The 26,577-nt window shown below is 34.3% G+C and overlaps 1 protein-coding gene across 1 annotated transcript; it reads left to right on the top strand.

Annotated features, from left to right (window-relative positions):
- Window positions 1-23,894, top strand: LOC149063882 (uncharacterized). Its single transcript, XM_089255049.1, has 8 exons — window positions 1-476; window positions 5,419-5,505; window positions 9,769-9,912; window positions 13,146-13,263; window positions 15,036-15,111; window positions 16,457-16,526; window positions 17,396-17,521; window positions 23,787-23,894. Exons 1-8 carry the CDS (start codon window positions 108-110, stop codon window positions 23,886-23,888), a joined length of 1,092 nt encoding a protein of 363 aa, XP_089111175.1. The 5' UTR covers window positions 1-107; the 3' UTR covers window positions 23,889-23,894.
- The last annotated feature ends 2,683 nt before the right edge of the window (window positions 23,895-26,577 follow it).

Below are 26,577 nucleotides of genomic sequence, written 5' to 3'. Positions count from 1 at the left end.
GTTTGTTTTTGTTTTTTTGGACCTGTCAGTAGCACGCGGTATTATTAGTTAAATCTTTCAATGACTTGGTCAAAATACCCGAGCGATTTCGAAGCACCCATGGGAAAATGCTTCCAGTTGCTGGTGAATTGCCAGTCTCGAAGAAAAACGAACGGAAGTATTTAGCCGTCTGCTCTCGGTTCAAGAAGGAAGAAGAAAACTGTCAGACAACAGTATGGTCTCCGATTTTCAGCAACGTCTCTAATATAAACCAGCAAAACACTAGTATTTGTGGCAGTAGTATCCCTTCATTTGACATTGAGTACAATTCTTACATCGCCGAGATCACCATCGGGGAAGATGGCTTGGAGCCAGCTGAAAGATCTCCTCGAGCTGCTGACGAAAGCTGGTCTCGTTGTAGCGACGGTGTGGATGCTGGGGTGGCTCATCCGCAAGATAGTAATGAAACAGCTGTTTTGGCAAACTGCATCAGCCAGGTAGTTCATTCCCTTTCCTACCATGTTAATTTGAAAAAAAGTCATTGAATCTCATATTCTTACCCAGAGCTGCCCTGTCTGCAGGGTCATCTTAAGAGTGTCATGGGCCCCACCACCCGGGGGGAGGGGGCGATTTTTCCAAGGCCCTACATGGCAAATTTGTCAGCTTACTCTCGAAAATTTCAAATCCCAATCTCATTTTTGTGAGGTTCCTGAGTAGTCCCCATGAATTAATGTGGCACTACCAGTGTGACAGATCCTGTGCTTAAAGCGGGCCTGTTTCTTGCACAGGCCCCATTGCCAAAATATTCCTGGTGTCCCTTTGGATGGCAAAATTTACATCTTTTTTTTTTCACAAAATACAGTCAAACCTCTCTATCTCGAAACTGATGGGAAAAAATAGAAACAAAATTGAAAAAAATTTTGAGATAGAGAGTTTTCAAGAAATGGAGTTTTTTTGAGTGAGGAAAAACATGCCAAAAATTTCAAAAAGATTGATGAAAACTAAAAATACTGTACTCTATTACTACATATTAATGAAGTTATTTCATAGCTGCCAAGTCTCCCGGATTTCTACTTGCTATCACCCGGACTCCTGAAAAATTATTTTATCTCCCGAATTTGGCCCGTGATCGTGTAAAACCCCTACATTTAGAGAAAAAAATTATTTCCCAAGAATTTAAAAAAACAAAAAAACCTGCTGCTTCATGAGCATTGTGTGAATTGTCACATTTCATCAAATCACAAAAAAAATTCCATCTTTCGGGAGAAAACACGAAATTCGCCAATCAGGAAGCATCAATCCAGCCTTTCGAAATCCAAAATTGACATGATCATGTGTATCTGGTTATCGCATGTATCTGGTTCTGGAGATTTGATTTTTGAGAGGTAATTTAACCCAAGGACTTTAACGTACTGGTTTACGTGGTGCCACGGTTTTTGCAATGGGAAAATATCCTTAAAATTTCACTTTCACTAATGGAAAATCCCTTAAATGTTTTAAAAAAGATCTCTTTTACATTTATTTTTATACAGAATTTGGATTCGCGCGAAAACCTGAATTCTTATTCTCCGAAGTTGGCAGCTATGTTATTGGTCAAGTTACACAATCAATGTTCAATCACACTATGCAAATACACTTATACAGTATATGCTTGATTTTTTTCCCCTTTTTGTACAATTCAAATTTTGTTTACATACTTTAAAACAGGGTTGGGGTTTTGGATGTCCGAAACTGTTTTTGGATAGGACACGGGGGATAAAGTGTCCAAAACTGTCTGAAACTGTCCAAACCCTCCAAGTTTCAAAATTTTATGTGGATTTTTGTTTTGGATTTTTTTTTTTTTTTTTATGATACTAACATTTTAATAAAAAATACTAGCAGAAAAATACATCAAAAATATTTCAAAAAGGTGCCATTTGTTTTTTTTCCTAAGTAAATTGTTTTACCAAATTGATGGTTTTAAGTTGGAAATCTGGTAGTAAATTAATATCACTCATATAAATGTTTAAATAAACACTGTTTTAAATTTTTTCAATTCAATTCAATTTAAATTCAATTAACAAAGTCTTTGTTAAACATTGCATCCGTTACATATTTTTTTTAAAAAAATTTCTGAATGAAACACCTGCAGAAATTTCTGAATCGTAATAATCATCCACTAACACAAGTCGACCGCCACATCACCATTGCTGCTGAAAAAGTTGTCCTTGAGTTGAATGAGAGCGTCTTAGCCAAGGGCATAGCAAGGCAGGGGGGGGGGGAAAACTTGGGGCTCTGCCCCCCCCCCCGAAATGTGAGAAAATGACCAAAAAAAAAAAGGGAAAAAGATGGCCAAATCTATTGTTCTATCACTTTGGTTCCCCCCCCCCCCAAAAATGAAAGTGGTCCCCCACATGAAATTTCTGGCTACGCCCCTGGTCTCAGTTCTCACTCAAAATTGTCCTTCAGATGCAATCTGCATTACCCTTCATAAAGGATATGGTCGCAAAAACTGTTTTTTTATCAGTGATAACGAGAAATCATGGACTGAAAAATAGAACCCTTTTCGAAGGCAAGTACATGGTCCTGTCCCAGAAGCCTAAGGAAATAATAATACTGGACAGAGGAAAAATTTCATAGGTACATTTCAGCAACTTCAAACAGTTAACAAAACAGTGCTTATTACTAAAATTTTCTGAATGTCAAAACTACACATTAAAGAAAATGGCCTACCAGCGCTGACCAGGAATAAACAGTTTTGTATGCTAGAAAGAAAATGGCTAAAAAAAAGTTGCAAAAGATAAAAGGGATTATGTCTATATCTGTTCCTGGCTAGCTATAGCCTAGAGTGGCAAGTTCAAATGGGTGGCAAATTTTGAGAATGAGTGTTCGAGAAAATTATGAATTGGGAGAAAAGCAGGAAAATTTGTGTTGCCTACAGGTGGTAAAACCATAAGTCTGCTTCTGCCTAGAAAGAGATGAGACTAGGTCAGTTAATGATGAAACGAGTGATTAAGAGAGTTTTCAAGCGTGGGAGTGATCAGAAGAGGGGATCTAGAGAGCAAGGGGACAAATATCAGTTGAGCGATTAAAAGAGTGATTTTTAGAGAGAGAGATCACAAGAGTGACCTAAACCTAAAAAGCAAGGAACCAGGTCAGTAAGTGACCTAAATGCCATTGAAGAAACATCTGAGTGAAAAATATTTACAACTCATTAAATTTGATTACTATGTACAGGGGGATCATAAAATAACTATGCCGATATATTAATTATTTAAATATCCCAAGTTACAGAAACAATCCAATTACAGCAAGGTAAGACAGAAATGTAAATACATTAAAATAAATCTGGATAAAATGCAATACACAGATATGAAATACAAAAAATAAAAACAAACACAAGTCAATACAAAATAAGTAAAATCAAAGCCCATGTAAAATCACTGGATCAAAAAATTAATAAAAACGCGACGATTAAAGGTAAAATGAAAAATAAATAAACAAAACAAAAAAAAAAATATATATATATATTTTATACACACAATAAATCATTTAAAGAAACAAATTGCTCATCATTCGAAGAGAAGAAATTCTTTGAATTTACTAGTAGGTTTTGCAAGTATATCAAATTCATCGGGTAAACTATTATATAAAATACAAAATCTGTTAATACAAGAAAGACCAGTTAAGGTCCTGAAAAGAGCTATATGAAATAATTTATTGGACCTGGTGGTGTACAGTGTGACCAAGAATCCTATTAGGGATATCAGAAAAGAACTATCAATATTACCATTGAGTAACCGCCGCCAGACCAATTTAAAAAAAACGAAATTTCTTCTCTTTTGGAGTTTGGTAATTAAAAAAGTTTGAAAAAGGAAAGTTGTTGAAATTCCATGGTCATGTGTTCTAAATTTCTTAAAATGCAAATATTGCATAAATGAATTCTGTATTATTTCAATATCATCATCGTAATGAGGATTCCAAACAACAGCTGCATATTCAAGTTTTAATCATATTATAGAGTTGAAAAGAACAATCATTCTATCCAAATTGGTGAAATCTTTAGTTACTTTTTAAGCTAACAAAGTTTGCGATATGAATTTGTACAAATATCATTAATATGATCACGAAAGTTAAAATCAGAGATATAGATTACACCCAGGTCATTAGCAGAATATCTTCTCTGTACAATATCAGGTCGAATATAATAAGAGTATAGGATAGGATTTTTCATACGGGTGAAAGACATAATAAAACATTTGTTTATATTCAAGTGTGGATGATTCTCAATACAAACCAGTGGTAAATGTAGATTAACTTATCTTGAATAACAGAACAAGATTCAAAATTTACAATAAAGTCAAATATTTTCAAATCATCAGCAAATAATAAGAAATCATGAATAGAAGCGAGAAGGCCATTAATAAAATAAGAAACAATAGAGGTCCAAGGACAGACCCCTGAAGGACTCCGGATATTGCACAAAATCCATCACTAAGAGATTTGCCATAAGATACAAAAATCCATTCGTTTTTTCAGATGCGGAACAAAAAATTACTAGTATCATCACAAACCAATTTTTTTAGTTCGTACATTAATATAGAGTGGCTAATACAATCAAATGCTTTAGCGAAATCTGTGTAAATTACACCCTTAGCACTGGTGAAAATCAACTGATGCAAATGAAATTCCAGATATATAGGCATTTCAAATTATGTGCTCAAGAATGAAGAGAAAAACAAAGCACTAACCCTCCCGGTTACAGCCACACAAAATTTCAAAAAAATTCAAATGGCAACACTAACTTTTATGCATCAAAAGTGATGGGCACAGTAAAAAACTAGAAAGGGCATTGGAACAGTGCCTGTAGCATGATAAACGCTCGTGCTAGATGCCGTGTGAAAACAACCTATGCATATCACATTACTACTTCAGTTAGCCACAGAGGGATTAGGGTACCAATTCTTTTGGAGAGATCTTTCTTTTTTCGCATTTTGCACCGACAAACCAGTCATGGCCCCGGGCTCTGTCCCTCCAGGGATATAAGCCTTTTACCCTTGCGGGTTGGGTCGCGCTGAAAAAGAATTCGAGTGGGAAATGCATTTTGCACCAGCATTCATGGTGCTCCGGGTACCATTCTAATGGCATTCATGGTTTTTCATTCGCGATAACTTAGCAATGGATAAAAGTGAGTGTTGCCATTCAAATTTTTGAAATTTTGTTGCTCAGACCGTAACGGTGAGAACTATATTTTTTTCTCTCACTCTCGAGCGTATATACTTTGAAACACCAATATCTTGAATTTGTATTCATTGATTTTTGTTTTGAGGGACTTGTGCATCGGCAAAATTATTTTATGACCACCCTGTACTCCAGTGAAGTCATTCTGTTTCAGCTTACATGGGTCATAGTTGTATTTAGGCCTATTACAGTTGGATTTTTTTCTTTTTTTTTTTATAGGAGAACCTGATTGAAATAAAGGATGCATTGACGAAAGAAAATACTTCCATTGATGTGAGCATATTGAAAAATATTCCTGCTGATTTGGTAAGTATTGTTTCCTCTAGGTCAGGATTAGAAATATGAGGTGAGAATATTCTCAGAGAACGAGAATATTCTGAGAATATTCTCCTGGATGTAAAAGTTGGAGAATAATCGAGAATATTTATTTTTCTTTTAAATAATTCAAATTTTTTTACTAATTTTGTTGATATTGTGAAATATAAATCAGTTTTCATTGCCTGAAATATTTAAAACAAAACAATTTTTGGCATAATCACCTCATAATGACAACTTTTAGTTTGAGAATATTCTCCTGGTCATGGTGAGAGGTTTTAAAAGTTTGGTTACGAATATTTTATAAACCTTTAGATTAAAACCTTAAAAAGTTATTTAAAATTAGATAAATTTTCAGAAATTAGTTCAAAGCAAGGAGTAAAATTTCAAAGTTGATTGACAAAGGAAGCTATTCTTATGCAATCACCTTCATTCTAAGAAGATACAGAACTGTTGTTTTTCTTCAATGTACATACACTTAAATTCTGTATCACTCATATTTCTTTTAAAAGTTGAGCAATTCTCAACTATGTTGGTTTCATATTCTTACTTTCAAACTTTAATATTGTGAGCTACAAACTTCAACATTTCCTGTCTTCTTGATGGGAAGAGAGACGGGGGCAGAGAATATTCTCAAGGATATTCTCAAAGGACTACTACAGGGTATTTCAAAAAGAATCACCCGATTTGAAATGCATATATTATGAAAAATATTGCACGTAGACACTTAAGATTATGATTAGTCATGTAATATAAAATTAATGTTTTTTTACAAACCAAATTAAAGGTGCTCGATATGTCCACCTTGGGATGCATAGTATATGTCAAATTTGCCCCAAACTTTTACGAGCATGTTTACATCTGCTTCCACTGCTGCTGTTATGCGTATCTTCAGTTCGGCTAATGTAGCTGGAAGGCAAAGCTGTCATTTCAACTTTTTCCGGAGGGCGCGGTGCAAAGAACATGTACTCAATGTATGTATATATATATTTGTAAATATATATACCATTTTTAGTGTATTTTCAAAAGCCAGGGGGGCAATGGCCCCCGACCCCCAAATGATGGGCCTGCTGGAAGGGGAGGCACATAAACATAGTCTTTTATAAACCCCCACGGGAAGAAATCTCACACTGTGAGGTCCGGAAATCTTGGATGCCAGTGCAGTTTAACTGAATCATCCGGTCCCATATGGTTGATCCATCGTTTAGAAATATGATTGTGCAAAAGTTCTTGAACATCCAAGCTCCAGTGTGGTGGTACCCTGTCCTGCTGGACAATGAAGTCATCAGAATTGTTTTCTAACTGTGGGAAAAGCCAATCTTGACAAGCACTGAAGTGCGGTGAAGGAAGAGCATTAGTGCTACCTGTCAGCAATTATGTAAACTCAAGATTTCCCTTTTTCTACCTATACATTATTCGATCAAAGCAGATTAAAAGCTGAATAATTAAGATTTTTTTTAATTGGATGATTCTTTTTGAAATGCCTCATATTATAAATTACTAGAGAATATTCTTATTGAAAGTAATAAGAATTATTCTCAAGTTATTTATATAGAGATTATTTATTATCTATATATATAAAATTGATTTTCTGTCTGTCTGTCTGTCTGTGTGTGTGTATGTTCTCTATACAAATCTACAATTTTAGATTGATCGTCGCCAAATTTTGCATATATACCAAATGGGACCCGACTTGAACGATAGGCTACTTTAAAATTTCATCAGCCCAGGGCAAATGCCCCGAACGGGCAAAAAACTGTCCGGCAACAATGGTTTTTGGGCCTCAACAATCATTTTCTGAACTTTTACTTTGGTTACCGTGGTTCCCTAGCAATGCGTTTCAGACGTGTATATGCCTTTACAATGGTTTGTCACTTCTTTAATCCTGTTAGTATATGTATAATAGTTTATGCCTATATAATGGTTTGCCACATTTTCAATATACTCTCAGTAATGAGGCTTTTTGAATAGACGTCATAATCATCATCAGCATCGCTTTGAGAGTCAGGAAAAGGGTGATCCTCATAGAAATTAGTGCTGAAATTGTCGATTTTACTGTAGAAATGCGGAAATTAGTAGGATTTTCCGCCCCATCAATAATTTTAAAAATTGTATTGAATTCTCGATTTTTGAAATATTCAGTTCACTTAGAGATATACGAAGCCCAGGAGATTAAATATGAAGTAATTAGCCAAACCTATACTTTTGAGTTGGATATTTGAGCAATATCATTGATTTCATTTATATCTTCTCAAGTATGAAAATTAATGTCTCCATATTGTCTCTTTTGATATTTATTTGCATAAATTCATGTGGGTTAGGATATTTTAAAATTAGTTATGAGCCCATGAAAAGTGCATCGAAAAAATTCCACAGCTTTAACTAAGGATTTTTGGAAGCTGGAACAGACAGATGGATAACTTGAAGTTCAGGGGGGGGGGGAATCGAAATACCTAGCGCCCCTTAAAAAAGAAAAATATATATTCATTTCTACGTTTCTGTGTAAATCTATATTTGTTTATTTCATGAATCGCGCAGGTCGTCATATCGGTTGACTTGGACACGGCTTGTATGTCCCTCAAGAAAAAGAGATGGAGATATCACGTGATCCAAAAAAGCCTCATTGAAGAAAACCCGGGCAGCGCCGGGTATTATAGCTAGTAATTCATATTATTACAAATATTTTTGAGAATACTCTCTGAAAGGACTACTATTATAAATAACTGAAGGATATCCTCATCAAGGAGAATATTCAAGAATATTCTCTGGAAGAAGGACTATTATAACTAACTTGAGAATAAATCTTATTTTCGATAAGAATATTCTCCAGTAATTTGTAAAAATAGTCCTTTCAGAGAATATTGTCAAGAATATTACATATATTTATATTATAAATAACAGGAGAATATTCTCATCAAGAATAATAATATTCTCAAGTTATTTATAATAGTAGTCCTTCCAGAGAATATTCTTCTAAAGATTATTCTCGAGAATTTTACATCTCTAGTCAGGGTATTTATTAGAATGCTCTAGCGACCATAACATTTTGTAGCACAGAGCCGAGAAATCCCATCGTTAGTTCAGAAATCAAAATCTCTAACATAAAGCTTAAGCCAAGCACCTGCAGGTCTAAAACTTTTCCAATGTCTTTATAAGGGTTTTGCAACCAAATTTAACTGGCAAAATACCTGACTACTTTTATTTACAAGGTTGACTACTTTATATAGTGCGACTCTTTTACTAATTTGTCTTCCTCTTCATGGAATTACAGTCAATGCTCGATTTTACTGACCTTCAATTTACAAACTGCTCTTTCTTACTAACTAATCTTCTGGTCACAAACAATGTATTATTCCATAGGTGCTGATGCTCCTGATTTACATGGCAACCTTCCAATATTTTTGCCAGTCATGATCAACAGATTGTTGATCACTGCTCTAATTACAATAAAAACTTCATTTTCTGATCCTTGTTTATGGATACACAGTTGTATAATGTGGAAAAAGTTATGTCACACAACAGCCGTGGTATGTACTCAGTACACTGAGGGTCATCAGCTCAGGATGTCTAAAACATATTATTAACTGGAGAAAACATATTATTAAGAAAATTAATGTAGATAGCGATTATGTTTTATTATTTGTCATTTTTAAAATGTAAATAATCGATAACACATTTTTTTTGTAAACCCCTCTAAATATTCCCTAGTTGGAATGTTTGGTGACGGCTCTGATAAAGCGATGTGATGATGCCAAAGGAGAAGTGTGAAGATGATCTGAGAAGATAGTAGAAAATTCTAGGTCTGTTCCGCCTTTATAAGTGGCGGCGTTTTTCAGGAACTATGAAGCAGTAGTAAAATTTTAATTGAAAGACACAGTCTGATCTGTAGATTGCGCTCACTATTTTTAGGTTACGTCCCTTCAAGATATCTGCTTTTTTTATATAAATAGCTGTTTCTGTGAATAAGTCTGTGACGTCCAGCAAATTGTTTCATCCTTTGCTCATTTCAAGAACTTGTGTGACAAATTCTCCGGAACAATATGTTGCACAATTGAATGTGAAATTACTAGTAATGAATATATGGTCCCCTCTCATACTAATACATTTCTTGCAATATGACATCATACTGTAAACAATGCAGTTGGTGATCTCCTGTGGCAATAAAAAAAGATTGTTTTAATGAAATGTGGCGTGTGATAATAGCAGACATCTTTTTATTGCATACCCTATCATCCTTTGGTTTTTCTTTTCTAGGTCGGAAAATTCTTTGAAGAAGTCAATGTATCTCAAGCCACCATACCCGCGGTTAGAACTTTCCTTGATTGTGTGATGAATATTGACCCACCTATCAGTCTCACCATTGCCACTGCTGTCATTCACTATGTGTTGTACCCAAGAGTGAGTTATTTAGTCAAGTTTATTTCAAATTTCCATCATGCTTTGATAACCGTCATGTTCACAAGTTATCTGAACATCAGAAAACTGGTTAGAAATATCCCCTAGGGAGACAGAGCGGGGGCTATGGTTGGTCTGTAGGTTAGAAATATCAATTCACACCATTCAGAGTTGCTCGTATATTAACATATTGTAAATGCATTTCTCATAGGTAAAGATGATGGTAAATGTGGCCAGGAATGTGGTTTGTCCCCACATTATAACCTAACTGCAATACTTATGTAAACATGACCTCTAATTACTTCAGTATAAAACAAGGGAGCATGATGGTGGATGCGATATATTTGATTATCAAATATTAAGATTCTGTCATGTACTGTAAATGCGAGAGAACTGAGGAGAACTCATTTTGCTGTGTAATATCCACAATGTGTTAACATAAATTTTTTCTAGCTATAGCTACAATTCTATATAGTAATATGGTGAAAGTTGAATGCATTTGAATTTTATATCTTTGTGGTTGACATCAAACAAATCTATGGTTCCTAATCAGTGTCTCATAAACAGTACTTTGGGGGTGATTGGAACCGAGAGACATCCAGGCTATGGCGATAGTGATGCCACCTTCTTTTATTAGTGGCGTGATCGTTATTCATATACAAGGGTATTCAAGCACTTGAGGCAGGGGTCTTCAACACATGGCTCCACTGACCATATTTGACCCTCTGAGCTTTATGTTGTGGCCCAACGATCATTTTCAAAAAATGGTTGAAAGAATTGAGAAACAATTAATTCTAGAATAAATTAAAGAAATAATTCTAAAAATGAAAGAAATAATTCTAAAAATGAAAGAAATAATTCTAAAAATGAAAGAAATAATTCTAAAAATGAAAGAAATAATTCTAAAAATGAAAGAAATAATTCTAAAAATGAAAGAAATAATTCTAAAAATGAAAGAAATAATTCTAAAAATGAAAGAAATAATTCTAAAAATGAAAGAAATAATTTTTAAATTTTTGAAACAATTTTAGAATTAGTGAAAAAAAAACCTTTATAAAACAATGGGAAATAATTTTGTGCTTTCTAACAAAAATTATTTCACAATCAATTAAAGAATAATTACATAATTATTGAAAGGAATGATTTCAAGATATATTTGGGAGGAAAATAATTTCAAAATTAGTGATAATCAAATCAAATTCAAATCATTACAGAATCATTTAAAATGATTTCAGATTGAAATTGATCAGAATTAAGTTCAGTGCAAGACAATTCAACACAGACAATTCAGCGCAGTGATTGTGTTTTGTAAATAACAATTCCCTTCCCACTTTTTCCAGACTTACTACTAACCGTGAAGATGCACTGCTCTAATTTAATTTTTGTTAGCTTCTCCTCTTTCTGCATAGCTGTTATGAATTTCCAAATATTGAAATAATGGATTTCAATAGTGCTACTGAAAGAATTATGCCAGCCCTCAGTATTATTATTGGGTTTTGCAAAGCTGTCACTAGGGATACATTGAACTGATTCCATAGTTCTATAGCAAATTTTGAATATCTCCTACAATTTCCTCATGTTGGCCTTCTAATCCAGGTATCTTTGAAATAATTTACACTATCGGGTAAATCTTTTTCATTGACTCTGTAGTATCCTTCGGGAACACTCTGAAATCTTGTTTATATATATACAAGAAATATATTTCCGATACATTTTTTATGACAACAACATATTTGTGTCAGAAAATTTTAATCACACCTTATTTTCTTAATCATTTCAAAGCATTTTGAAAGTATGTATGCCAATCCTAAGTCCGAAAAAAGGGGGGAGGGAATTATTATTTGCAAAACACAAGTACTGCAATAAATTATCGGCGCTGTATTGTCTTGCACTAGATAGTCTCACACTGAATTGTCTTTGATTCGTGATTCAAGTAATGGGAAGAAGTGCTATGAGACATTTGCAATTCCTTAGGGTAAGGGGTGCTATGAGACATTTGCAATTCCTTAGGGTGCCATAAACATAAAACTTTAGGAATAACTATTACAGATGATACCCTTCTTTGGAAATTTCACTGTATTTTATTTGTAGTAGTCGTTATCCAGGTGAAACTAATTTGGTTTAACGCATGGTACCGCAAATTGTGTATTTTGTTCAGAATGCAGAGTGTCTACCACGTGCACAAAGGAAAATTTAGTGACGTTTCCTTAACTTATTTGGTGATGACTGGCGATTTAGCAATTGTCATTTGGCAATGTTGGCGATTTAGCAATTGTCATTTTGCAATGTTGGTGATTTAACTCTCGTTATCTAGGGACTTTAATGATTTAACATTTATTGTTTCACAGAATAGTTTTGCTCACAAAATGAAACATTTTGTTGAGATTTTATGTAATTACATACAAAATTGTGTTTCTACTGTTTGCTGTGATGACTTTTTTTAAAAGAAAACGTGACTCGAATTTTTGTGTGAAAGTCGGAAAGCTGGAAAAACCATATTCAGCCAATTACCATTGCATGATCACAGATATCTATTGGGCTTTTGTGATGGGATGACCCCTCAATAAGGGGGGGGGGAAGGGGGAAGACATGCTTTTTGGCAATAAAATCGAAGAATTTTACTTTTGAATTTTAATTGAGGCATCACAGGAAGCTCTGTAAAATTGAAGCTCTCAATTTGAGAAAAAAATTTGCGACATACTTTCTTATTTCGTGACTTTTCTTGATTTTTGTGACCTTTTTTCTCACTTCACAACTTTTTGATGATGGTAGACACTGTTAGTAATATTCTTTTAAAATTATTTGAATGGTGCATGCTGTGTAGATTACGGAACAAGTTAAAGTTCGATTATTGTAATGTTTTTCTTTTTTTTTTTTTACATTTTTCAGTACAGTTGGCATAGAAATGCAAAAATAAAATAATTTATGAGGACATTTTAATTTTTCATTCTGTGTCAATATTTTTGTCATATTTTTTTTCTAAAAAATTTCAAAGAACTTACAGTGAAATCCTGCTTTTCTTTTTCATGCTCCTGAAATTAACTTTTCCCTACCGTTTACTTAGGTTCCTTTGGTGGTACATTTTTCTCTTTCATTTTTAATTTTCTGTTATTTAACCATTTTTTTCCTTGGAAAAATATAAAGGAAAATTTTTACTATATATATATATGCCTCTGAAATAAAATTTTGATGAATTAATGCTTTTGTTTTAAATAATAAAAATGTTCATTCTTCAGGCTATGAAGAATGATGCATATAGAAATCTCATCAATATGACTTTAAACCTTTGCGATAAATACAGTGCCAGTGTTGTCGAAGGGCTGTTGATACCATTTTTGCACAGCGAAGAGTTCGGTAAGTTAAAAATTTATCCTGTAATCCGGTTCTGTGGTTTGGAGATATGATTCTCACTTAAGGTGTGAAAAGTCCTGAGTTCATATCTCAAACCTTGCACGTTCTTTTATTAGTTAGGGATAATTGTAAGTTATTGTATCGCAGGGAGTTTTATCATACAAGGTTGTAAATGCATGAGAAAAGCTTACCTTCTGATGTCATGAACTTCCTCCATAATAGACACCTTTAAGAGGAAATATGGCAAGATCGGTGAGAGTAATCGTCAAGTTATCCATATTTAGAATTGTATTAGAATAATCCATATTGAGAATAACAACCATATTTCTATGGCCAGATATTTTAGTTATATTAATTGCTTTTTCTAGCTTTATATATATATATATTTTTTTTTTTTTTTTTTTTGGGGTAGCTGTACTATGACAACCATAATTTTCCTGCCTTTTTTTGTAGTACTATTTATTTGTATTTCTCCTTTTACTTTTTCCCAGACACCTTGTTGGGCAATTTGCCTGTTGTGGCTTCTAATTATGTATTTGTGTAATGTATTTTAATGATCAAAGTATAGTGAAACCTCACTACAATAATACTCAATATAATGATAAATCCCTCCACCATGATACATTTTCAAGTCTTGTTTGGAAATGCCTGTAGTCTACCTATGTTAAACCATGCCTCTTGATACAAACCCCTTAGCCAGAAATTTTGTTTGGGGGGGGGGGGGGACACCAAAGTGACAACAAATAGATTTGGCCATCTTTTTCTTTTTTTTCGGTCATTTTCTCACATTTCGGGGGAAAGGATCAGACCCCCAAGTCCCCCCTCACTACGGCCTTGTCTTGATATAATCCTAATCCCTCCACTATGTTTTTTTTCATACTGCAGAGTATAGTTACATTGAGATTTCACTATATCTTAAATTGCCTCCACTAAATTACATATATTCACTGTTTTTTTATTTCAGTATTATTAATTTTTAAATAGCGATAAGTGTAAATTGTATATATCAGGGCTGGACAAATTGCAAAATCTAGGTGCCAGGAAAAACTGCTTAGGCGTGAAAAAAAATTGACTCGAAGGAAAAGGTCTAAAATAATGCTTCTTTTTACTTTTTCAGGGCATAGTGACCGACTTCCATGTTGGCTGATATGCTGCTATAAATTCCGAACATTTAATGCTGCTCTCAGCCTGAAATTTAGTTACAACATAAAGGAAATTTTAGGTGCCAATACCATTTTTTAGTTGCCGTGGCGACCTGATGGCTGGGATTTGCCTAGCCCTGGTATATAGTGTAAATAAAAATATAGGGCTAAGAAACTCATCGGGTCATTTTTATGGCTTTTTCTCCTCTGTTATATATGCCATTTCAGTTTTGTTGTTTCTTTTTCTACAATAATGATTTTAATGTTTGATTTACCGTTTCCTATACACATATGAATATGCATATTTGTTTGTGGCCCAGATGAACAAACTTGAATTTAACAATTTCACTTAGATATCTAAATTGTTTTGATTGACCATTTTTCATATTCAGTATTTCAATTTTAAAAAAATATTAATGAACAGTAGAAAAAAAAATCCTCATTGTGAAATTTCAAACTGTATTTTTGAATAATGTATTGTTTTTAAAATTCCACTATAAAAAAACTTTTGTTACAAATGAACTTTGTGTCAGTCTCTTGAACGTCATTTTTACGTTCAAGAGACGTAAAGAAATTTGTAACAAGATCATGCTGTACAACATATATAAAATATTTAGCATATATTTCTTTCAGGGTCATTCCAGGTTGAAATGTTCACATCTGTCTTCAAATCGGCAAAACTTCAAGAGACTGATTATAGAAAAATCAGGTGAATCACTTTTGCTATTAGTTTTATGCAAATACTAGCACAAAAGCTTCGCTGGTTATTACGGCTAGAATAAATGCAAGGTGTTATATAGGCTAAAATTTAGGAATGCTGAATTTTGGTGATAAAAGAATAAAATTTTTCTGTAATGACAGCTGGAGAGTACAATATTAATTTATTTAATTATAGCATGTCAATGTGGTGAGCAATAGAAATGTCATTATGCTTGGTTCTTAAATTTTTCGATTGCCCAATTTTTTTCCCCTCATTTGCTTAGTACTGCTACTTACATTGTATTCTTGCGCATCATAGAATTAATGATATATATGTAACCAATAATTAACAATAGGCATTTATGTCACTTATTCGAACATATACAGTGATACCTCGACTAACAAAGATGATTCATTCTCAAATTACGTTCATAAGCCGAAACATGATTTCCCATATGTTTCAATGAAAATTGTTTTATTTGTTCCAGGAGCTGCCCCATAAAAAAAGACAAAAACTGACCAAAGGCTAAAATAAACAACTTCAAAATTGGATAAATAAGAATTTACAGGAAGACAAAAGATACTGAAGATATTATTTTACACTATGCACATGACCAACAGGAGCTTTAGTCTACTAAAGCTGATTTGATACAACTCAGTCAAGTTCGTAGGTGTTCCCACCCATTTAATGATTTAGTAAGCTTGCTTATTTCTGTCTCATGCATGCAGATGGAAAAACAAGCTTCTAGAATGTATAAGGCTGTTCAGTTTGATGCTTAGTCTTACACTGAAAGAAAATGTGCATTGAAAATGTAGGTTCTTTCCCCCTCCCCCAATGCATTTTTTATTAGCTGAACTTTTCATTCAACATGAAATGCTTCAAAAATTTACAGAAAGAGGTGTAGGTACATCTGGAAAAAGATTCCAATGTGGACATGAGTTAACTCGGCTCAAGTGACATTATTCTGATGATTGGCACAGGAATTTAACTCACAACACGACTGTTTCATGTTAGTACATGCATCCATATGAATAAAAATGTTTTTTAGCTGAATTTGTATTCATTAGCAGAGGCTTAAAAATCATGAAAAAAATCTTCATTAGCGGAAAAATTCATAAGCTGAGGTGTTTGTTAGCCAATGTAACTCTGTATTCTCAAAAGTTCTTGAGATTTTATTACATTTCTACTACTATTTTTTAAAAAATTTCCTCTGCTTGAAAGACAACCACTGCCAAACATATTTATAGGTTCTAGAAAATATAGAAGAGGGTTTATGATTGCACAAAAACATTAAAATGTGCTTTTCTTCTTTGAGTTATAATCACTCAATGTTTGATTTTTGTAATTTTTCTAGGGAAAAGATTCATGTGGTTGTGCCATCTGCAAGTATGTTCGTCCTGCTTTCATTCCTTATTGGTGTGCAGGTAATAACACTTCATATTTGAAACGATGAAATCTCTTCGCTAATTATATAAAGTTTAGATAACTGGATACAAAGTGAAGATAATTGGAAAGAGGAGTCAACATTCCTCCCTGGGGAATCGAACTACCAACCTCACACTTTCCGGGTGCATGCTCTACCATTAAGCTACAAAAGACAGATAATTTTCTTTCATAACACTGTTCCTTTCCTTTTTGTGGGCTAAACAGGACAGCCTCGTAACTCAGCAACAGCTTGTAACAAAATTAGCCCCCCAGATGACGATATAGAGCGAAACACTGAACCTCTTCACTAATTACACGAAGTACAGATGACTGGATACCAAGCGAAGGTAATTGGAAAGAAAAGTGGCATTCCTCTGCAGGGAATCGCACCTCCTATATCACCATCTGGAGGGCTAATTTCGTTATGAGCTGTTGCTGAATTAAGATGCAGTCTATTGTGTAGTCCTGTTCAGTCAAAAAAAGAACACAGTATCGTAGGAAAGAAAATGTCTCTTCTCTGTAGTTTAATGGTAGAGCACACGTCTGGAAAGTTTGAGGTTGGTGGTTCGATTTCCCACAGAGGAAGTGACTTTTCTTTGCAATTATCTTCTTTTGGTATCCAGTCATCTGTACTTTTTACTTCTCATTAGGCACTTCAATTTAATGACCCTGATTTGATTTATCTGTTTGCATCGATTCAAAAAAGTTTTTTCCGTACTTAAAATTTTTTTTAAAAAAACCACATTAATATTTGAACTAAATCAAGGAAATAAATTCTTCTCCATAAATAATTATGAATCATCTGTAATACTTGTGAAACACAATTCCAGTTAGCATTTCTATTTTCATGAGAATATTTTTTTTACAGAATTTCATGGATGATCATTCATTTGACATTCTAATTAAGAAGATGAAAGAATGGTCTGTTTCATACAATTCGGATCTGAAGTACAGCAGTTTATTGATGAAAGTTATCACAGCTTTTGGAAAAAGGGTATGTGTGTTTAATGCAATATTTCAACACATTGAATTATTCAGTACTTAGCACTTCGTTGTATTGACTTGTAAAAGAAGTTTTTACACTGCAGGATTTTTTTTATTCAAACTTTAAAAATTTAAAAAGAATCACCATGAAATTTATCCACTGATAATAATGTATGCTGCATTTGCATACAAGGTGTTTATAAAAACTTAGAGGGGTGAGATAATACCCGTGAACAATATTTACAATGGAATCTATGGGTTGTGATCCACTCAGTGTCTGGAAAGCAAAACTTAAAAACACATTCAACAAGCACACATCCTCACTTCTGATGTCATTTCTGCTCTGCTGGAAAGAGGTATATGTGTTTTTTTGCATGATGGAGCCCCAGTATCTTTCTCATTGCTGCCTGACATATCTTGAATTTCTGATATTCTGGACAGTGGATTGGACGTGGTAGATTTGTGGCGTGGCCTCCACGCTCTCCTGGACTTTTTGTGGGGGCTCACCAAAGCATCGGTGTATAAGACACCTGTAGCCTCTGCAAAAGAATTTCTTTGCAAGAATCCTTGTTACAGCGAACAAGATCAATACGACAACAGGAGTCTACGAAAGAGTTGCCAGTCACCCTTGGATGTCACTTTGAGCATTTCCTTTGAGTCATTTGATGATCTGTACCAGATTGTGCAACTTATGATTTCATTATATCTGTTGAAACTTCAGCTGTAACTTCATCTTACTGTTGAAACTTCAGCATCAACAATCTACTTTACACTTTTCTGACACTTTGAATGGATTACAACCATAGGTTTCATTGTAAATATTGTTCATCTCGATGGGTACTATCACCAGTCCAATTTTTCCTAAACAGTTTACAAACACGCTATTTAAATTCTACTTTTGTTCTGACCCTTGAATCGCATCTGGTGGCTTAATACAGGGCTGGACAAATAAAAAAAAATTAGGCGTTAGTCAAATTTCTTGAGAGCTAAGCATAGTTTTTTTTCTCAAGAAAAAGTCTTAGATATTGTATTTTTGACTTTTCCGAAAGTTAATTATAATTTTTTCATGTGTTGTGTGTTGTTGTTGTGTGTGTGTGTTTTTTTTTTTAGTTAGAAGAGAAAATTTCAACATCTTCAAATTTACGTTAAATGATTTTGATCCATAAGATGTTGCATGCATTAAAATTTTGCATGCTTCGTTTAGCCAGGTGAATATTGAAAACTTAAATATTCAATTTAAGTATGTTTGATGGGTAGACCAATTTGCTACTATGATATTTGACAAAGTGATGGGAAAAAAACAGTGGACTTGGAATATTTTCCGATGTTTTGAGCGGAGTGACTAAAAATTTTAAAATTGAAGAATTAGCTTGAGATCAGATCCCCCCCCCCCCTCCTGAAATATCCCCAATAACATCTGTAGATGTTGGAAGACATTTATCTCAATATAAAACTTTATTTGCAGAAATTTATATATTTTGGTTTTCTCTCTCTCAGATTTTATAAATTCATTCATAGCTAAAAAATTGTTAATTTGAAAAATTTCAATTGTAGTTTTTGATAAAATGTAATGTTGAGAATAAATTTACACAAGATTTTCAATATTATAAAAAAAAAAACCTTTTACTTTTAAACACGAGCTGTTTAAAAAAAAAAAAATTTCAATTTCCTGCTGCAATTCTACATCTTATTTTAATAGCTTTTCTTTTAGTTTTTAGTGTCTTTTTTGAGTTTTCGTGCTATTTTTAGATAAAAAAAATCTGGGCCTTAGTAATCACATATAGAAAATTATAGATGCCATATAGGCAGATTTTTTCAGTCACCATGGCAATTTGGCACCTGGATTTGTCCAGTCTAATTGTGCACCTAACAGCAGCAATTATATAGAAACATTAAAACAATATTTGTTATATTTCTAAATTTGTGATTCAAGTGAAAACCATATAATGCCCAAGCTTTATTCCCAATGGGCAATTTTATCCATTTCTTTAAATTTGACATAGTAATTTCCTGTGAAAATGTTTACTCAAGATGCCCTGTTTTTTTTATCAGTGAATTTACATAATGTTTTCATATATCCTGGTTTCTCAATCACATGATCTATCCACCCTATCTATGTTGAATGTGTCACCTCATGATTTTAGTATGCTGCAGACCATAATTATCCATGTTCCAATGTCGTAAAATTTGCTAAATGCTTTATAATTATGTGGTTCAGTGATAGGGAAGGTCTGAGTCGTATTCTATCAATGGCATAAAACTGTAGTCCTTTCCCTTTTATACAAAAATTTACTCTGCAAAATTTGATGAAAAATTTAGTTATCGATCATTGCAATTTTTTATTTTTGCCACTTTTTCAATTATTTAAAGTGTCTTGAAAGTATAACTGAGATTGTTTTGAAAAGTGCCAAAAATCAAGAATTTCAAATATCAGTGTCTGTAAAGTTTTTTTCCCAAATGTTGTAGGATTTTTTCAGTATAATAGTAAGACGTGCAAATTTTACTGTTTTTTTTCCGGGCTTTATCCCTTTCAGACCTGAGCATCAATTTTTTGGAATTTTCAGGACACATTTTTGCATTATTGATATTAAATATCAATAATGCAAAAATGTGCAATGTGCAATGCAAAATATCAATATTGCAAAAATGCAAAAATACATTAAAAACAAACGTCTGCAAATCCTTTTTTTCTTCAAATTTTGGAGCTTCACAACTAAAGAAATAATTAATCTCATTCAAATTTTTTCAGCCAGTATGATGGAAAGCATATTCACATACAATTTTTCTTCCAGAATTTTGTTGCTATATAAATTTTATGTAATACATCATATTTATGCAGGAGACACTTTCTCCTGGAAGCCATCTTGAGGAAACAAAGTTTTTTACACTGGTGTAAGAAATTAAGAGAATTTGCAGACTTGGTCGATTATCTCTAGAACTATACCGATTCTAATGAAATTTGATATGTACATGCATTGATACAATACAAAACAAATAACCATTCAATAATTGTAATACACACGCATGATCGTGCGTAACACTCATTGGAGTCGGAAGGTATGATGAAACAGCAGTTGCAGAATAAACAAAAAAATGGGTTAATAGGGGCCATGGTCCCCTCTTACAGATATACAGGTCTCGCAGCGTGATTTCATACTTGAAATAAGGCAGTTTATCATTTCCTGTGGCAATTGGTCCCACTCGTTCAGCAACGCTGTTTTCATTCCCTGGATGCTTACCGGAGTGGGGTTGCGAGTTGCAATGGCCCTCCCCAGAGCGTCCCAGACATGCTCTATAGGGTTAAGGTCTGTAGATCTGGCTCGCCAATCCATCCGGTGAATATCCTCACTCTCTAGAAAATCGTCGAGCAGAAGAGCTCTATGTGGCCTCGCGTTATCGTCCATTAGAATGAACTCAGGACCAACTGCACTCCTGAAAAGGTGAACATAGGGCTCCAAGACCTCTTCCCTATACCTCACACCAGTCACAGTGCTTCTTTCAAAGACATGGAGAGGTGTGCGGCTATCCAACATGATGTCTGCCCAGACCATTAAACCTCCTCCGCCATAATGGTCGATTTCGCGGACATTGGAGGGTAGGTAGAGGGTCCCTGGTTCTCCCCATATGAACGTACAGCAAGAATCAGTGCTTAGGCTGAACCGGGACTCATCAGTGAATAGAACGGTCGCCCATTGATCCATACTCCAATCTCTATGCTCTCTGCACCATGATAAACGGATTCTCCTGTCCGTAGAAGTGAGCGAGACGCAAACAGCAGGTCTTCTTGCAAGCAACCATCTCTCATGAAGTCTTTTGGAAACAAGTCACCCTTGATACACGGGTTCCTGCGGCTGCATACAAGTCACGAGAGAGCTGAGAAGCTGTAGCACTCCTGTTACGCCTCGCTATAATCGACAAATGACAATCTTCTCTGGCCGTCGTGGCTCTTGGACGACCTTGCCCAGGCTTTCTCTCGATGGATCCGGTATCCTGGAACTGTTTCCATAAGTTACACACGACACTGGGCGTTAAATTGAACTCTCTATAAATCTGGACTTGAGATTGGCCTGCTTCTAGCCTCCCCACAATTCGCCACCTCATTCCATCATCTAAACGTTGGTGGTTACTCATTTTTACTGTTACAATTTGAAATTAACCAATTGCTGCAAAATAACACTAAGAAATTCGCTGAGGTGTGCTAGCAAACGAAATACGTCTTAACTTATGTGCGCTTATAAAGCCTGTTTCTCTACCGGCTCCGCCTACACACACGTGTACGCTTATGTATTTGACGTACAAGATTTGCATTTTTGTCTAGAAGCAGTGGTTTTACATTCAGTTTAGTTCTTTTCATGAAATTCGATAAAATATGCAAATTCTCTTAATTTATTTCGCCAGTGTATATGCTGCCCTCTGATGAGGGACCCCTAAAGTTCATACTCACCATATTTCTAACTTAAAGCACACAATCCTTTAAATCAGGGCTTAACTCTCTGAGGTTGAAAAAAAATCGACAGTGAGCAAACGCAACCACCACGTTTGAGTGGCTACAGGAAACACCACCTATAGCAGAAGGCCTCTGCATGAAGCTCATGAATGCCACTGAAGAAGGTTATCTCACCTATTAGTCATTGGATTTATTACAAAAAAGGGTAAAGATAGCACATTGGTCAGCCTGCTATATCCAATGACTAGGTGAGTTTAACTTCTTCAGTGACATCACAAGCTTCACGCGGAGGCTTTCTGCTATAGGCGGTATTGCTACAGGGACATTAAAATTACTCTGATCTGGAGTAATCACTCTACTATACAGTATACTCATACAGTAAAAGTCTGGTATAATGAGAATCTTGCTATAAAGAGTGATTGTCTAATAGCTAATGTTTAAGGCATAAAAATTATTCGGTTATAGCAAGTTCAAAATTAGGAAGCATTCACTATGATCTCAAGAAAATTCTTAAAATGGCCCATTTTTTCTTCTCTCTTCAAAATTGAACACGATGGCTCTTATCATGGTACCTCCTTGTAGCAATTACTCTGAGGTACTTATAACAAAGAATGGATGGAGAAAAGTCAAATTTTTTAGCCACCTCTTATTTTTGGTTTCTCCCTCTATACACATAGGACATGTGATGAATTTTATTCAACTCTTGCCTCTCAGTGACTAACAGACCATGGGAGCCAGAACTTAGCATTTTAAGTCGTTTCTGAATGACTAATAAAATCGTGCCAATCTTTCTGATTGGCTGAAAAATGTTGAGTCCGTACAGTCATGGAAGTGAGCAGAAACATGCTTCAAGAGATAATTGAAAAGTTTGATCATTCAGTTGGTTGACTAAATCGCTTTGGTAATATGAAATGCTATGCAAAAATGTCTTACAAAATCAACTGCTGTGCAACCAAAAATCAATTTCATGACTTGAGGTCTGTTCATTAGTTGACACAGTGCGGATCAAGAAATAATGTTGTAGAGCAGTGATTCCCAATGTGGGCGTTAATACCCCGGGGGGAGGGGGGAAAGGAATGTTCCAAGGGGCAGTATAGAGGCTACGGGTATAATATAGGATTCTATAGGTTAGATTGCGTTAGGTGGCAATGGGAGAAAAAACTTCTGAAGGAGGCAATGAGACAAAAAAGATTGAGAACTGCTACTCTACAACATAGTTTCCCAACCTTTTTTAACTCTCGGAGCCCTTTTCAGTATATAATTTCTATGGCGGAGTCGTTTGATTCAAGAAGCCCTTTTTTTGTACATAATTTTATAGCAGAACCTTGTAGGCCTCTCTTATCTATCAGATTTACTGTTTCATTTTATTTTCCTTGACTTGCCACGGAGCACCGGTTGAGAACCGCTGTTGTAGAGGAATTATCGTTATATCGAGAGCCAGTAGTTTAACATTAGACTATAGGCATTTCCAAACAAGACTAGAAAAAATATCACTGCAAAGCGATTTATTGTTATATAGATTATCATTGCAATGAGGTTTCACTGCAATAGAACAATATGTATCTTAAAAGACGTTTAAATGCAGATTACAAAGTAATTTTCAAAAATTTTATAATCAAACAGAAAGAATAGGAAATCTGCTTATAACACATATTGTAATAGAATTTTTGTGATTGTGAACTGTCATTATAATGGACTTTTTCTGTATAACTAAGTTTCAGCTCTCTTCATTTGTGATTTAGTTCAGGTTTTAGAGAATTTCCTATCATTCTGTATATAAATGTCATGTTTCATGTTTGCTTATGTTTCTTTTTCTCCTTGCGATTAGGTAAATGATGAACAGCTTTTTATGCTTGAAGAAATTGTTGTGAACAATAATTCAAGCTTCAAAAAGTTGGCTTCGAGAGAACTAAATAAACTTAGAAAATGAACTTAACACAGCATCAATGGAAATTTCCTTTTTTTGTTCATCAGTGTTATTGATAGTCACAATTTTATGCATCTGATCTTACATGTGATGATTCCATTTTAAATGTAACAATTTGAAAACATATCATGGATTTGAGGGAAAAGGATAACAAAATATGAAAGTATATGTTTGTGGTTATGTGCGTGCATGTGATGTGTGTTTAAATTTTTGTAACTGATTTGCCAAAGGTTTTTTGCACTTTTAACCACTAAGTTAATAAAAATGTTCACACCAAAAGAATTCAGGTCTGATTATTCCTTTAATGAAAATGGATTTTAATTGGGAGATTATAATTATGATTTTTAAACAATCGTGCAGTGTATCTTGTTTATCCCATTTAGCACCAGTTCCAGATACGCTTCTTGCTTTATAAATCGGACGTACTCAACTCTCATTTATTACTTTGATTTTTGAAAATAAATTTGGACAATATACAGTTGAAATACTAATAATAAATCTCTGGAACAGGCATCTTTATTAAATTTTGGGAAAGATGAAAGTACAGTGTTGACCTCATTCATCCAGTTCCTTCAGATTTACAGCATGGATTTCAAAGTGTATTTTCAAATTTACTGTGTTGCCACAGCACTGTTTTCTTTATTCAGTTGGACTAAAATTCTTATAGGTCTGTTTTGTCAAGTTGGGGGAAATATTCAAATTTCATTTATTTTTCTTCCTATAAAGGAAAAGACTGAAGGTACCTATACCTTCAGTCATTTTCTGCTAAAAATGCATAACATATATACAGTCGAATCCCGTTTTAATGAACTTGTTTCTAATTCCCCAGATAAGTTTTGGTAAGAACAATGCAAAAACCTGGAATTCAATTATAATGAAATTTCATTATAACAAACTGTTTTCTCCGGTTGCTTGGAGTTTGCTATAGCGGGATTCGACTGTAATTATCTGAAATCTGGCATTCCACAGGGAGATTCTCAAATTTCATCTACTACTTAACCATACATGCACCTCGTAAACGTTACTCTACAGCATAGTCTCCTAAACTTTTTGTTCCATCGCCTTCATCAGAAATTTTATCCTCTCATCGCCCCCCAACTCAAGTAAACCCATAGGATCCTATGTTAAATCACCCCCTTGGACAATTCCATCGCCCACTTTGGGAAACACTGCTCTACAACATGTGTACTCTGTGCACCGCGCCCAGTAGAGCTGACAAAGGTTTTTTGAAGAGGTACTTTGTTACTGCCACAGGTGGAAAACATTCGAGAAACCCTGCTTCTAAGACATTTCTAACAAATTGGTACGTGCCAGAATGTGTATCCAAGTGTATTTATTGATATATTATACAATCAACACTTGGTATAATTACCCACTGTGGGGAAACCGCCATTTTATTGAAAGTTTCAAAAATATATAAAATTTAGCTTAAGAAAATTCCATATTTAGATGGAATAAAAAAAAAATTCAATAGTTATTTTACAATGTGAGACTAATAGCAATGAAAATGCATCCGGTTGAAAAATAAAATTTAAAGTCTCAGTACAAAGGTCAAACACACTTGAGGATGGATTCCATTAGTTTCTTTGCATAAAAGAGTGAGGCAAGGCCGTTTGGATGTTATAATAGATTGATCTTTCCAGGTTGTTTGAACATAACATGACAATAGAAAATTTGGGACTAATCGTACTGATTATTACAATGAGCATCGATTGTGTAAGAGAAACCAACCTGCATTACATCATTGAAAATAATCATAGCTGGCATGAGGTAGAAGGTTGCAAGACAAATGATTTAAGTTTCCATTATTTCTTATGGGAAAGCTCACTTCAATATACAAGGGCTTAAGATCGCAGATACAATTATGGAAGAAATTGTTATATTTTATAATAAGTGCAACCTCCCTTAACGGACACTTTCCTGATCCCCCGGTCCGTGGAATAGGGCTTTAATGTATTTCACTCTCCCTTAACAGACACTCGATAGCAGACAGCAGTCTGGCAAATAAATGGCAAATTTTTTCCCAAACTCTAATTTGTGAACTTTTGTTCATTAATCGAGAATTTATCATATTTAATGGTTGGTTATGTATGATCCCAAAGCTCATGTTAGTAAATATAACAATCCGTCAATTAATTACTTGATTAACTGAACATAACTACGGTTTAGGATGGTGAATTTGAATAGTAATGTGTTGGTTTCGTTTGTTGGCACATGTGAAGAAAGAAAACATTACAAGATTGATAATGTTTTGTTATGTGAATGTTTTTATCCTCTTTATACTTGGTTTAGTTCTGTATTTTTATCAGACACTCCAACTTTATTTAGGAATTATAAATGTAAAATTTAATCACTTTCTTTATCGAGACGATTGATGATTATGCATAACTATCGGTGTATCACTTTTACACACAGTAGCATATAGGAACCAATTGCGACCGAAGCCAAATGCCATATGTGAAAGTCGTATAAACGAGATTCTACTGTGTACCTTCCCAAAAGCGGACAAAAGTTTTGGTCCCATGGGTGCCCGTTATCAAGAGTTCTGTGTGTGTGTGTGTGTGTGTATATATATATATATATATATATATATATATATACACACACACACACACTGAAAGGGGAGAGAAACATTTGCAGCTGAGATATAATATGTGCATTCGATTTAAGTGGATGTGGTATTTAAACTTGT

The sequence above is a fragment of the Pholcus phalangioides genome, unplaced genomic scaffold (assembly GCF_987345545.1).
Source record: "Pholcus phalangioides strain wild (caught in Gottingen) unplaced genomic scaffold, Ppha-v1.0 ptg000042l_1, whole genome shotgun sequence".
Lineage (NCBI taxonomy): Eukaryota > Metazoa > Arthropoda > Arachnida > Araneae > Pholcidae > Pholcus > Pholcus phalangioides.
Note: the sequence above shows the minus strand (reverse complement) of the source record. Positions and strands in the feature narration are given on the sequence as shown.

What these genes read in the sequence shown, in the direction of transcription:
- LOC149063882 (XM_089255049.1), top strand. Translation starts at nt 108, where the DNA reads ATGCTTCCAGTTGCTGGTGAATTGCCAGTCTCGAAGAAAAACGAACGG. An exon ending in ACTGATTATAGAAAAATCAG is followed by an intron (nt 15,112 to 16,456) that starts GTGAATCACTTT and finishes TAATTTTTCTAG; the next exon opens with GGAAAAGATTCATGTGGTTG. An exon ending in CATTCCTTATTGGTGTGCAG is followed by an intron (nt 16,527 to 17,395) that starts GTAATAACACTT and finishes TTTTTTTTACAG; the next exon opens with AATTTCATGGATGATCATTC.